This window comes from Perca fluviatilis, chromosome 4 (assembly GCF_010015445.1).
Source record: "Perca fluviatilis chromosome 4, GENO_Pfluv_1.0, whole genome shotgun sequence".
NCBI lineage: Eukaryota > Metazoa > Chordata > Actinopteri > Perciformes > Percidae > Perca > Perca fluviatilis.
The window spans coordinates 29,211,363-29,224,631 of NC_053115.1; the positions used below are offsets into that span (position 1 = coordinate 29,211,363).

The following is a 13,269-nucleotide window of genomic DNA, read 5'->3' on the forward strand; positions in this document are numbered from 1 at the left end:
GTCGCTGCTGATTGGGTAACATGTCTGTCGCACCCACCAAACTAGAGAAGACGCACCTCAAAGTTCACACCGTTCCGATGAAAAGTGTCATTCAATCCGAAAACCGCAACACAGCGGTGCACACCATTTTGAGACTGAACGGGCACGATATTTCTTTCTCCCCCTATGGCCACGCCAAGACCCGCCCTTTAATAGCTACTATTGGCCAGGCGTCCATGCTTACGCAAGGCAACGTAACCTGATTTGTACAGGTCCTATCCCCTGACCAATCGGCTATCCTAACCTTAACCACTCGAGGTGAAATGCCTAACCCCAACCAATCAAGCTGCTTCGTAGGGAGGGTCTTGGCGTGGCCATAGTGGGATTCGTAATTTTGCGAACGGGCCCCTGTTCAGATTTAACAGAGCTATTATGGCAATTATGGAACCCACTGCAGTTCTAGGAAAGACTCGCCCTACAAAGCAGCCCAATTGGTTGAGGTTAGGCATGGACCTCGAATAGTTAAGGTCAGGATAGCCGATTGGTCAGGATATAGGACCCATATATATGTTAATGATAGGACCTGAACAAATCGACGTCCATTACTTCACGCGAAGCATGGATGCCGGGCCAATTGTAGCGCGTGAATGCACCACAAAGGCAGTGAAGAAGACTGCTAGCTAGTGAACATGAATGTAAATAATGCAGGATTCAAAATATTTAGAAAAAAAAGTTGTACATTTTTATTAGTAAAAAAAACGCATTCAGTACATTTTGTTAGACACAGAATGTTAAAGCAGTAGACATAAACTGAGATGAAATAGGCAAAGATTAATGAATGGAATATAATTGAAAGTAGCATTAATAAATAGAATAGTTACAAGCTTAAAATTCAGTTATTAAAGCACTGGTATGCTCTTGGTATTTTGCATTCTTAGGCAAATATCTAATAATCTTTCAGCATATTGAAATTCAAGTTGTCTGAGAGAAAACTACACTTCTGCACTTCCTCTTGGCTCTGTTTTCAGGCTTCAGACTGGGAGACTCTGGCCAATCACAGGTCATTTCAGAGAGCGAGAACGTTCCTATTGGCTGTTCTGCGCATGCATTGTCCGTGCAACAGAGAGGGCAGAGGGAGAGCTGCCGGAAGAGGTCTCACTCTATGTCAAATTCTGGCCTTTTTTTTTTTTTTTTTTTTGCATTCTACCCACTGCAGCTTTAATTGTTTAAATGCAGAATAAAGAAATAATAAAAGTGACAAATGTAATAACGTTTTATTTTTAAATGCATGTTTTTTTTCTACCATATGACCCCAGTGGGCTTCACAGACATGTGAAGGAAGAGCAGGTATAATGTATAACTGAAAATAAACCACAGTGGATGTTTTAAAATATAATAGCATCAAGTGCATAAAGTGCAGCGCTGAGGTGGAGTAAGTCACCGAGAAGGACCGATGCAGTTTGAGGAAAAAGTGCAAAGCCTCATATTTGGGTTAAAAGGATAATTTGCCCCAAATAAAAAATAAAAAATCTGTCTCTTTCCCCTCATATTATCTCCCAAATCTCCAAACTTGGACGAATAAAACCCAAACTATTTGACTGGATAGATAACACTAGAGGGGAGAGGATATGTTTTTTTACGAGCCACCAAACCAGCTTTAAGGGAGTCTTTATAAAAAGGCTTTAAGCTTGATTAGAAATAGTTAAAACTGGTATAAAAGCAGCGGGGTGCTCTGCAGCTGGTCATGTTCCTCCTGCCAGCAGTGGAGAAGACTCAGAGGCTGCGACGCCATTGTGTGGCCAGTTGTCGTACAGGTGGCTGCTCTGCACATCTGCTTCAGCTCGCAACTGAATTTTCTTCATAAAAAAAAGAAACAAACAACATAAAAAAAAAAGTTAAGAAATATTCTCTGTCAACACAGATCTTAAATAAGAACTTGGAAGTTCAACATTTTGGGAAACAGTCTTTTGAGTTGTTCAGACTGATATCAATCTCATGTCCTTTAGTTGAGTAGCTTTGCATAAAGACTGGAAGCATGGGGAAACAACTAGTCTGGCTTTGTTCAAAGTTAAATAAAAAACACCTGCCAACATCGCTGAAGCGAAATAATTAACATGTTGTATCTTGTTTAGTCAGCGCAAAAACAGAAATGTTAAAATCAAATCTTATGGGGTTAAGAAGGTGCTGCCACAATTCCTTAGGGAACAACCGGAAATCAAGAAACGGCACATAATAATATGAATCCTGTAAAACTGCAATTTGCCACCTTACGCTGCAGTTCTTTAAACAAATTCACAAATGAGATTCAACATGTTTGACTAGTAAGCTTAAGAGGTGTTGGTAGGTGTATTTTGAATTTTGGAAATTCGGCTTCAATATGAAGCAGCAGCCAATTATCTTAGCTTAGCATCAAGTCTGTAAAAAGCAAGCCTGGTCCTGTCCAGTCTGTAGGTTTTGACTAACTGTGTGGTTCATGGAACGTTAAATGTGTGGTATTGAAAAGGGAAAAAATAACACAGCCTTTATTCTTCCGTGCCGACGACAGGCGTGGCCAGAGGCATTATGTTATCAGGGTGTCTGTCCGTACGTTCCATACTTGTGACCGCAATATCTCATGACCCCCTGGAGGGAATTTCCCACATATTTGGCACAAACAGCCAATTTGACTCAAGAATGAACTGATTCCATTTTGGTGGTTGGAGGTCAACTTCACTGTGATATCATAATGTTCTGCAAAACCTTTAAATAAAATTCCATTCAAAGTCTTCGCTACATATACAGTCCCCTCCAAAAGTGTTGGAACGGCAAGGCAAATTCCTTTGTTTTTGTTGTTCACTGAAAACATCTGGGTTTAAGATCAAAAGATGAGTAGGAGACAAGAGTTTAGAATGTCAGCTTTCATTTCCTGGTATTTACTGGTTGATTGTTCAAACATTAAAGTGCCCATATTATGAAAAAAACACTTTTTCTGGGATTTGGGGTGTTCTTTTGTGTCTCTGGTGCTTCCACACACATACAAACTTTGAAAAAAATCCATCCATGCTGTTTTGAGTGAGATACGGTTTCTGAATGTGTCCTGCCTTCAGTCTCCTGGTGAGCTGTTCAAAATCGGCCTCGGACTGTGACGTCACAGTCCGAAATGAGCTGGCTAACCACAACCGTTAGCTCATAGCGTTGAGTCAACATAGCATGCTAGCGTTAGCCGGCTAACGCTAGCATGCTATGTTGACTCAATAGCAAAGCACTGCTACAACACACACACGTTCACCATAATCTACAAAAGAACTACTTACATGTGCTCCCTGGTTTAGAAGAAGTCTCCCAGCTAATCCTGCCTTGTAACTGACCAAAGTTGAAGAAACAGCCTTTCTTTTACTGTCTCTAGAGTTAGCTAGCTGACATGCTCTACATCTGAGCTACTCGTGGCATGTGCGAGTGCAATCAAAGATAGTACAGAAGAAGAAGATGAAAAGAGGTCTCACTCTGTAGCTAAAACAGAAACCAGGTGAAAAGAGGATCTGCAGCAGTGAGAGAGAGCTGTGCAGTACAACAACAATATGGTGTTTTTTGAAAATTAAACCATGTAAACCTATTCTGGTACAACCTTAAAATACAGTTATGAACCTGAAAATGAGCATAATATGGGCACTTTAAATAGCTCTGCATGACTGTCTAAGTTTTTATCCTTAGTTTAAACCTATGAAGACTGCATTTCTTGTTAAAGAGGATAAACCAACATGAATACCAGAGAGCGGTCTATGGGAGAAAAGCAAGCCATTTTCAAGCTGAGAAAAGAAGGAAAATCGACTAGAGCCATTGGACAAACATTGGGCAATGTCCTGAAAAAGAAAGAAACTACTGGTGTACGAAGACTCTGAGAGCAGAAATATAGAGGCCATACCACAAGATGCAAAACCCTCATCAGCAGTAAGAATCGGAAGGCCAGATTGGAATTTGCAAAGAAGTACAGAGATGAGCCGCAAAAGTTCTGGAACACAATCTTATGGACTGATGAGACCAAGATTAATCTCTACCAAAGTGATGGAAAGGCCCAAGTGTGGAGAAAGAAAGGAACTGCTTATGATCCGAAGCATACAAGCTCTTCTGTGAAGCATGGTGGAGGTAATGTCATGGCAGTGTTTCCTCTATGTTGATTTTTGTAGTGGCGGCCCACCATGGCAAAATTTCTGCCACCACGGTATCAGAAATAGGGCTGTACAAAAAAGGTAGTCAGTTGCCTTTTAAATGATCCTGCCGACATAATGCCCCCCCCCGTTGGCTGCCGCTCACATTGCAATTTAACAACAAGTACAACTATTCAGAGGTTATTGGGCCCGTCCAGTTTAACTCCACATACTGTTGTGTGGATGTAGTTTATTGTCAAAACTTTCGCTTTCTTCCGAGTCGACTATTAAACCAACAGCTCCACCAAAAACTTCACCGCGGTGGGTCCGTTCTAAGTGTAGGTTTTTCGGACGGACTTGCCCCCACTTAAAAAAAAAAAATAAATCCTAAAAAGAAACACTGCATGGCTTGGGCATGCATGGCTGCTTCTGGAACAGGCTCATTCATATTTATTGATGATGTAACTGATGATGGTAGCAGCAGAATGAATTCAGAAGTGTACAGAAACATTTTGTCTGCCGATTTACGGAGAAATGCATTGAAACTAATCGAGAGGAAGTTTATCATGCAGCAGGACAATGACCCAAAGCACACTGCCAACAAAACAAAGGACTTCATCAGGGGGAAAAAGTGGAAGATTTTAGACTGGCCAAGTCAATCACCTGACCTTAACCCAGTAGAGCATGCATTTCACCTCCTGAAGAGGAGACTGAAGGGAGAAACCCCCCGAAACAAACGAGAACTGAAAGAAGCTGTGGTAAAAGCCTAGAATAGCATCACAAATTAAGAATGCAACCGCTTGGTGACGTCGATGGGTCGCAGGCTTGAGGCAGTTATTACAAGCAAAGGTTATGCCACCAAATATTAAATGTTATTTACTTTAAGATTATTTGTTCCAATACTTTTGCTCACCTAAAAATGCAGTGGTCTAATACAAACGGTGATATGTCCTAAGTTGTTTAACACAACAAGATGTAAATACCAGGAAATAAAAGGTGAAATTCTGAACTCTTGTCTCTTACTGTCTTTTGATCTTAAATCCAAATGTCTTCAGTGAACAACAAAAACAAAAGGAATTTGCCTTGCCGTTCCAATACTTTTGGAGGGGACTGTATATTATAGGAGTCTGGACAGACATGGATGTAAACTGCAAATTGACTGGTTGACGGAGGCATACAACTGCAAGGTTTCAATTTGTGTAATTACATTTTTAGGCACATTAAGCATGGATGTATTAAGAACAACTGCATACTAAATTCCAATTGATTTCTAATAATGTTGCTCAGTGGGTCTCCACAAAAGTCTCCACGGGCGTTTTTGGCCCTAAAGAGCGAACTACAGTCCTTCTGCGGCCGAGCTGGTTGAGAGCATGTACGTTACGAGACTTCATGTTGAATTAAATTTGTTCATACTTCTCTTATAGACTTCCTAATTTTACTGAACCAAATAAATAGGCAGCTGTGTGGGTGAAAAGATAAGATCGACTACCTGGAAATCTCTGATGTAGGTAAGGAAGAAGCTGATGAAGGAGAAGGCGAGGGACCATTCAGACACGGTGCTGATAATGTGAGCCGTGTAACCCTGAAAAAGACATACAAACGTCAATGTAATGCTGCAAAGAGCGGTGTTACCAACCAAAATGTGCAACTATTTTAATTAGACAAAGTTCTTGTGTAGCTGCTTGTGTTTAGATAACATTCTAACATCTGAGAAGTTAGAAACGCATGTTCATGTTTGTCATATACATTTGTTTATAAAAGGCATCATTTTAGTATCAGTACTTAAGGTCCCATGGCATGAAAATTTCACTTTATGAGGTTTTTTAACATTAATATGAGTTCCCCTGGATAGGTGTAAACCGAGCCCTGGGTATCCTGCTCTGCCTTTGAGAAAATGAAAGCTCAGATGGGCCAATCTGGAATCTTGCTCTTTATGATGTCATAAGGGGAAAGGTTACCTCCCCTTTCTCTGCTTTGCCCGCCCTGAGAATTTGGCCCACCCATGAGAAAGAGAGACACATCATGGCTTTCAAACGAGCCAAGCGTGGCAATTGGTCAAGGCCACACCCCCACCCTCCATCTTGACCCCCCTCTCTGCTCCTCAATAGCATTTAAAGCTACAGACACAGAAATGGCACATCCTAAGGAAAGATCATTGTGGGACTGGCTCTAGTGGCTGTAATTCTGCACCAAGGCTGAATTTCGGGAGACTTCAGATACAGTATTAGGGGACCACTGAGGCCTATATAAAAGCATTTCATATGACCTTTAAACTTGGATATCATATCTGCACAAGTATTGAAAAAAAAAAATCCAACTTTGATGCTACAAAACTAACCGTTTCTCCAGGAGTCCAGTGCAGTTTGCGAGGTACGTCCACTCCCGGCAGACTGCTGTACATGATGACTGACGATACGAACACTGGCAGGAGAGGATGCTGTTAAGGATCACAGCTCACTGCTCCAACACACGGCGTTCATACATAATAAATATGCAGGTGATATTCTGAGTCAGAATATTCAACATTGGGGGCGCCTGGATAGCTCACCTGGTAGAGTGTGCGCCCCATGTACAAAGGCTCAGTCCTTGTTACAGCGGGCGCAGGTTCAACTCCAACCTGCGGCCCTTTGCTGCATGTCATTCCCTCCTCTGTCCCCTTTCAGTCTTTCACTGTCCTATATAATAAAGGCCTAAAATGCCCAAAAAATAATCCGTGTAAACTGTGTGCACAGTATTGGTGTGTGCACACAACAAGTTAAGTATTCTGGTTGGTATTTTCATATAAGATGATTTGAAGGTATGGAGCAGAGAAAGAGCGGGACTGGCAGCTGACCTGTCCTGAACGACGCAGGTCTTTTTTTTACTAATTTAAAAAAAAATATATTGTTTATTTAACCAGGTAGGCCGTTGAGAACAGGTTCTCATTTGCAACGGCGACCTGGCCAAGAAAAGCGTAGGCGTGCAAGACAACAAATAGTTCCACCGTCAATACAGTACAAGAACAAAGAATACAATGTGCTACATAAAGTACAGAATAAGTGGGCAATTACAAATGCCGGCACGTAGTGAGGTGCAAGTAAGTCGATGGATATGCAATATACATGAACAGAGAGTCTATATCACTGCTGAGATGGAGTAAAGAGTCGATGGTGTAAAGAGTCAGTAAACAGATAATCTAATGGTCTAGTTAGTGAGGTAGATCAGTCATAACACAATGTATATTAATAGACAGTCTAGATTAATGCTGTGGTGTAGTGAAGAGTCAATTTACAGAAAGTTGTGGTCTATTAAGTGATGTAGATCAGTAATAACACAGTAAGCAGTAATCAGTCTAGATAAATGCCGGATGTAGAGAAGAGATATCTGACAATAAAGCTCAACCACATGTAACTTTGAGCTTTGCATAACCTGAACTTTAAAAAAAAAAACCTCTTTGGTTCTGGGTTGTGCCTTGTGTTTTGCAAAACCAGAAGGTTTTGGATATACATTATTAAAAAGGTGACACCTAAACATTATTAACTGTGGGGTTTTGCACAGAAGCCTTTACATTTCTTTCACCCCAAAGAGTACCTGGAACTTGGATTTAGTATAATCTCCCGCACCTATGTCTTTAAAAGGTGATACAGAACAGTGGAAACTTAAGCAGAAACTATGACAATCGTTCCATTGTAAAGCTTTAGTGCGTAACTTTTTGATATTATTGAACGTCCGTTCCATTCAAACCATTGCCAAATGAGTTGCTACAAAGCTAATTAAGACTATCAGCTCCACACAACTCTCTCTGGATTTCTCAGTACGGCTGTGTTCAGAAGATTGTGGCGTCCGGCGACTTTCCTGCGCAGAAGCTCGAGTGAAGATAATTACCTCTTCTGAAGAGTCCATCTTGGTCTCCGTGTCCAGGCTTGTATCATGTGGACGCGCCGACAGTTTTGTTGCCATTACTTAGAATTTCTCATGGGGGCGACAGAAACTACGCACTATAGCTTTAAGTTACTGGTTGTTAAGTACCTGTAGTGGAAAAGGCCTATCTATCAATATCTCTACCTCCTACTGTAAATAGAACCTGACGCACCAGATGGTTTAACACAGAACCATCCAAAAAGCTGCCGTAGGAAACTGTTTGGCAAAGGGCAGGCACTTTCAATAAAAATGCCTTGCAGGTGATTGGATAAACCATCCGTCTATCACATCCGTCATTAATGTTTTGACTGAACAGTGGCGGCCGTCACTCAAACACACACACACACGCACGCACGCACGCACGCACGCACGCACGCACGCACGCACGCACGCACGCACGTGGCTGGCAGTAGCTCCGGCTCGGACGCTGATTGGTTCCGACACAAACGCATTACTTGAAGCCTGACAAGATGGATTTTCATGTGCGATTCTCATGCAATCTCATGGTATCGCAAGAATCCAGCTGCTGTTCAAGGTAACAGCAAGTAGAGTCCTTTCATTAATTTAATGATACCGACATTTAAATGTCACTGTATATTTCAGGATCCGGCACCGTATGAGTGGCAGCCAGCAACAGTTTGCTCTCTTATTTTAAACAGTTTCCCTCAGGAAAAATAAAGATCTATCTTATCATATCTTATATAAAAAAAAACATCAATACTAGCACAGCTTTTTTTGTACCACAACTTAACTGCACTCGCTTACCAAACAACACATCAATTATAACGTTTGTACCTGGGTCACATTTTTTAAATGTCGTATGTCAAAAACGGTCTAGTTTGTAAAACCCAATGTAAACAAAAGGCAAAACCTAGAACCAAAGTCACACAGGTTTTTAAAGGTTCAGGTTACAGGAAGCCCCAGGGTTGGCACGTTACCGTAGTGGGAAATACCTCGTGGCACACAGGGACATCTGTAGGGTTGGGCATTGAGAACCGATTCCTACTTGGAATCGTTTCAAAAATTACGATTCCATCGGAATCGTTTCTTTATTGGAATCGTTTGGAGGATTTGGTTTCAATTCTGATCATGCGTTCCAAATTTAACATGCACAAGTTTTGGTTTCCGTAGCGGCTAGGCGCTTGTTGTGTTGCAGCCATGGAGCACAGTAAGTGTGGCTTTATTTTACATTGAAAAGCCCCGTCAAACTGCAACCCAGCTTTGAATCAAAATAAAACTTTCCTGTTATTTGTGAAATAAGCATGTGACCCGTTTCAACTCCACCCCTCAAAGAATCGGAATCGAGAATCGATAAGAACCGGAATCGATAAGAACCGGAATTGAAAAGAAAAATCGGAATTGGAATCTGAATCGTTAAAATCTAAACGATGCCCAACCCTAGACATCTGGGAGTGCACATGCATCTTTGCACTAACTTTGTAAATAGTCAGTCAAAATCAAACCTTCGGAACTGGTTGGACTTTGAAGATAATAATAATAATAATAATAATAATAATGAAAACATTTCTCATTGAGTAATTATGATCTCACTACAACTCTGCTCTTACTGACTGTAGTGTTAGTCCGCTCTGGGCTCTGTGTTTCCAGCTGTCACCCTGTCAAAAGGATACTGCTGATGATGCTGCTCATGGTCCAGAGTCCGACGCTGAGCCGGACCAGGTAGATGGTCCTGCTGTGGACGTGAGGCTGCATGTGGAGCGAGAGCAGCGTCTGAACCACAATGTAGAGAGCCCCGACCCCGAAAGTCAGCACCGCCCCCACCAGGTGCATGGAGAACAGCGTGGTCTTCTGCTCTGACACACACGCACACGCGCACACACACACACGCACACACATTCACTGCTGACACGTTCAACACTTCACCACAATGTACAGATGGGACCTGATCTAGGACCAGCAGCACTCACCTGGAAGTTTGCGACCACGCACATCCCAAAAGAGCTGATCAAGCCGAGCAGCAGCCCAAAGCGGTTCAGTCTGTTCAGTTTGAATTCGCCTTGACCCGTCAGAACCTCCACCTGTTTGTAACGCACGTACACCGTGGCTATCCCTGCAAACACACATACCAATCATTCAAAAATAATCAATCAAAGTCTAATAACCATATATCAGCTAATATTCTTTTTACATAGACAAAAACATTTTGGCTGAAATCCCTCAAATTCAAAGAGCTTGGCCTTTGGTATTGCAGCTTGCTGCAGAACCATTGTCCCCCAAGATAACTTACAGAAATCCCCCAAATGCTTAATATGCAACCCAACTGTATACTACTCACACTGTGTACTTCTGCTTCAGAGGAAAATACTGTACTACTACATTTACCCGACAGAGAAATATTACTGGTTACGTTGCAGATTCAAATTTACTCACAGAATATCACAATTAGATAATGCATTGTTATTATGAAACAGTCCATCATTAAATTAGAATTGAAAGCTCCACCTTAAACAGAAGTAGAGTAAATTAATTACATTGTGCTCATAATGCCTCTCTTTCACTTTTCATTTGAATGCATGACGAGTTTGTTACAACAGTAGTTTCCATGCATTAGCTCAGAGAGCTAGCTTGACTGATTTACTTTATTAGATTCCTTCCTTTGAGACTCTCCCCAATTAATCAATCATCAGAGATTGCAGGTCTTGTTTTGATTGTTATGTCTATAACTACGAATGAGACTCAATGTAGTTTCACATAAAGTGTAGTGTAGTGTAGTGTGTGTGTGTGTGTTTTACCTAAAAAGGCTGACACATCCAGCATTATGCCGAACACACACCTCTCTGGTGCCATCGTTCCTGTGTCGCTGCAACACACAACAAAGTTCACTGAAGAGAAATTTGATTTATTTTGCTGAAAATCTCAATAAAAAGATTTAAAAAATAAAAATAAAATAACAAGATGTTTCAGCTATGTTTCCATGGAGACATTTGATAAGAAAAAATAAATGTAATATTACAAATTTGCTCATAAGGAGTGCGGGCCAAATCAATTCTACATATGGGAACTACTTTGTGTGTGTGTGTGTGTGTGTCCAGACTCAGACCTGATGTAAGGCACCAGAGGATCCACGTGCCTCAGCGACACCGCTGTGATGTAAGCAAAGACAAAGGACGCCGCTGTCCAGACGACCAGCGCCGCAGGCAGGAAGCACAGACCCTGCTGGAACCACCACATGGTCTCCTCACTGTGTGTCCTGTACACAACACACAAACGGTAACACACACATTGATATACACACAGCAGTGTCCTCCTACAGTCTCATCGTCTTCTTGAGTATGTGCAATAAATAGAATTTAAACAAAGATGACAAAATTAAAGTCCCACTGGGAAAAAGTAAAATTGTACATTAACAGTAAAAGATGAATTATGCAGTTCACACTTGAGTCTCAAAATATCCCCACTGTAGTGTTGAAATGATTGATTGGCTGATTAATCAACAGACTGAATTCAATTTAATCAATTAGTCATTTAAGTCACTTATCAAAAACTCCATCCATTCTCTAGCTGCCGTTTCTCTAATGTGATAATATGCTGCTTTTCTCTGTTTTATATCACTGTAAACTGAATATATTTGGGTTTTAGACTGTTGGACAGACAAAACAAGACATTTGAAGTCATCTTCGGCTCTCGGAAACTAATTGACTATTTTTGCCATAACAACTTGTTACCCTTTCATAATACTATGGAAGCCTCATTTTTGGTAAAATACTGTATGTGACTTCAATAAAAACCATCTGTGGAGGCAACATGGTTCCTACTGAGATCACAGAATCTGATGGGTGGGTCACATAAAAGGTGCAAAACCGGTCTAAATAACTGTAATGAGCATTTGAATATCCTAATCTGTCACAGAAGTATAAACACCGAGACTGAGTAAAACTTGGACAGATAATACATACTAATTCATTCATTAACTAATAACAAGCTCATCCATCCAGATTCACCTGGGACTTGTAACCTAAAACTTAAAAGGGATAAACAGGGTTGTGTTGTAACAGTTTTAAAAACTGTTTAGAAAAGTCCCCGTATTCTCCCTGAGGAATTGAAACAGAGAATGTCAGACAAAAGTCTGTAAAATTAGCTGTTTTCGCGGTTATTCTCGTTGATAGTGAACGAATGTCCCACAAACCAAACTCCATTAAAAAATGTGCAGTTTACGCTTTTTCAAAAACCAAGTTTGCACGTCTCGCAAAATATCATTACTTCACTTTAACTTTACTAGAGAATACATCAGAAACCAAACACTGAATGTACAAACACACAGATAACGTTAGCTACACATAACGTTACAGACAGTAACAGTAACGAATATGCATCAATAACGTTAGCGACGTTTGTACAAATCACTAGCTATTCAAATCACAAAGATGATGGCTAGCAGCTAGCTAGCTAGCTAACGTTAGCTACGGCCAATAACCTTCGCCGACCAAAATTAACGTTAACGATATACCTATATGTCAAAGTTTGTATAGTTGTATGTGTTGGTTGGACCATACGGATAAGTTACAATGAGGAAATGGCATCATGTGAGCCAGCCACACTGACATAAAGTCGGGTTATAAACGTAATGGCACTCACGTTATTCAAGTCCTCCAGCGACCACAATCTTCCTGCTTCAAAAAAATCCTTTATCACTTATTTTCAAACCGGACTCCGGTGTTCAGATCTCTGTCGAGCGTCAACAATCCTCGGTATAACGCAGAGGTCATGAGCCACACTTTCAATTAAAAAAAAAATGGTCACAGTTTAAAAGTTGTCACAGCGTCGTTGTCCTTGTAGACAGGAGTTCTGTTAAGAGTGGAGCTATGCATTGCACGCATGCGCTGCCGGTCAAAAACAAAACAAATGTGTGGGACCTTCAGTGGTTGCCTGAAGGTTGGGGGTCCTTAAGGGAGTTCCAGAGCGTCCCCACCAAAAAAGGGAATCGTTTATTTGCACTAGAATTCCATCCATAAGTAACACACTGGCAGAATGTATGACTATTTTGGTCATGGGTTTCAAACAATTTCTGTTCTTTAGTTTATGTACTTTAGCAAGAGTGGTGGCATCAGTTGACACTGCAGCAGGTGAGAGGAAGAGTGGGTTGATAAAACATTATTTAATGTACTTAATTTCATTCCACAATACCCAGCAGAGGCCATTGATAAGACATAAGTATTATAAGTTATAAATATATTTCATAACTTCGTAAAATATACAATATAATATACATATACAGGGTCTTCAACATCTTAATGTGGGTCTTCCT

The 13,269-nt window shown here is 40.9% G+C and overlaps 1 protein-coding gene across 1 annotated transcript; it reads right to left on the bottom strand.

Annotated features, from left to right (window-relative positions):
• Positions 1 to 1,234: 1,234 nt before the first annotated feature.
• dram2b (DNA-damage regulated autophagy modulator 2b) lies at positions 1,235 to 12,852 on the bottom strand. Its single transcript, XM_039798976.1, has 8 exons — positions 12,600 to 12,852; positions 11,065 to 11,214; positions 10,757 to 10,824; positions 9,932 to 10,074; positions 9,635 to 9,812; positions 6,442 to 6,524; positions 5,593 to 5,685; positions 1,235 to 1,835 (listed from the first exon to the last, which is right to left on the bottom strand). The coding sequence occupies exons 2-8, from the start codon at positions 11,193 to 11,195 to the stop codon at positions 1,722 to 1,724; spliced, it is 810 nt and encodes a 269-aa protein (XP_039654910.1). The 5' UTR covers positions 11,196 to 11,214; positions 12,600 to 12,852; the 3' UTR covers positions 1,235 to 1,721.
• Between the last annotated feature and the right edge of the window lie 417 nt (positions 12,853 to 13,269).

Coding starts and splice junctions, on each gene's coding strand:
- dram2b (XM_039798976.1), bottom strand. CDS start 11,195: ATGTGGTGGTTCCAGCAGGGTCTGTGCTTCCTGCCTGCGGCGCTGGTC. Junction 6,525..9,634: donor CATGAGCAGCATCATCAGCA/GTATCCTTTTGA, acceptor CTCTCCTGCCAG/TGTTCGTATCGTCAGTCATC. Junction 1,836..5,592: donor CCTACATCAGAGATTTCCAG/GTAGTCGATCTT, acceptor TTTTTTATGAAG/AAAATTCAGTTGCGAGCTGA.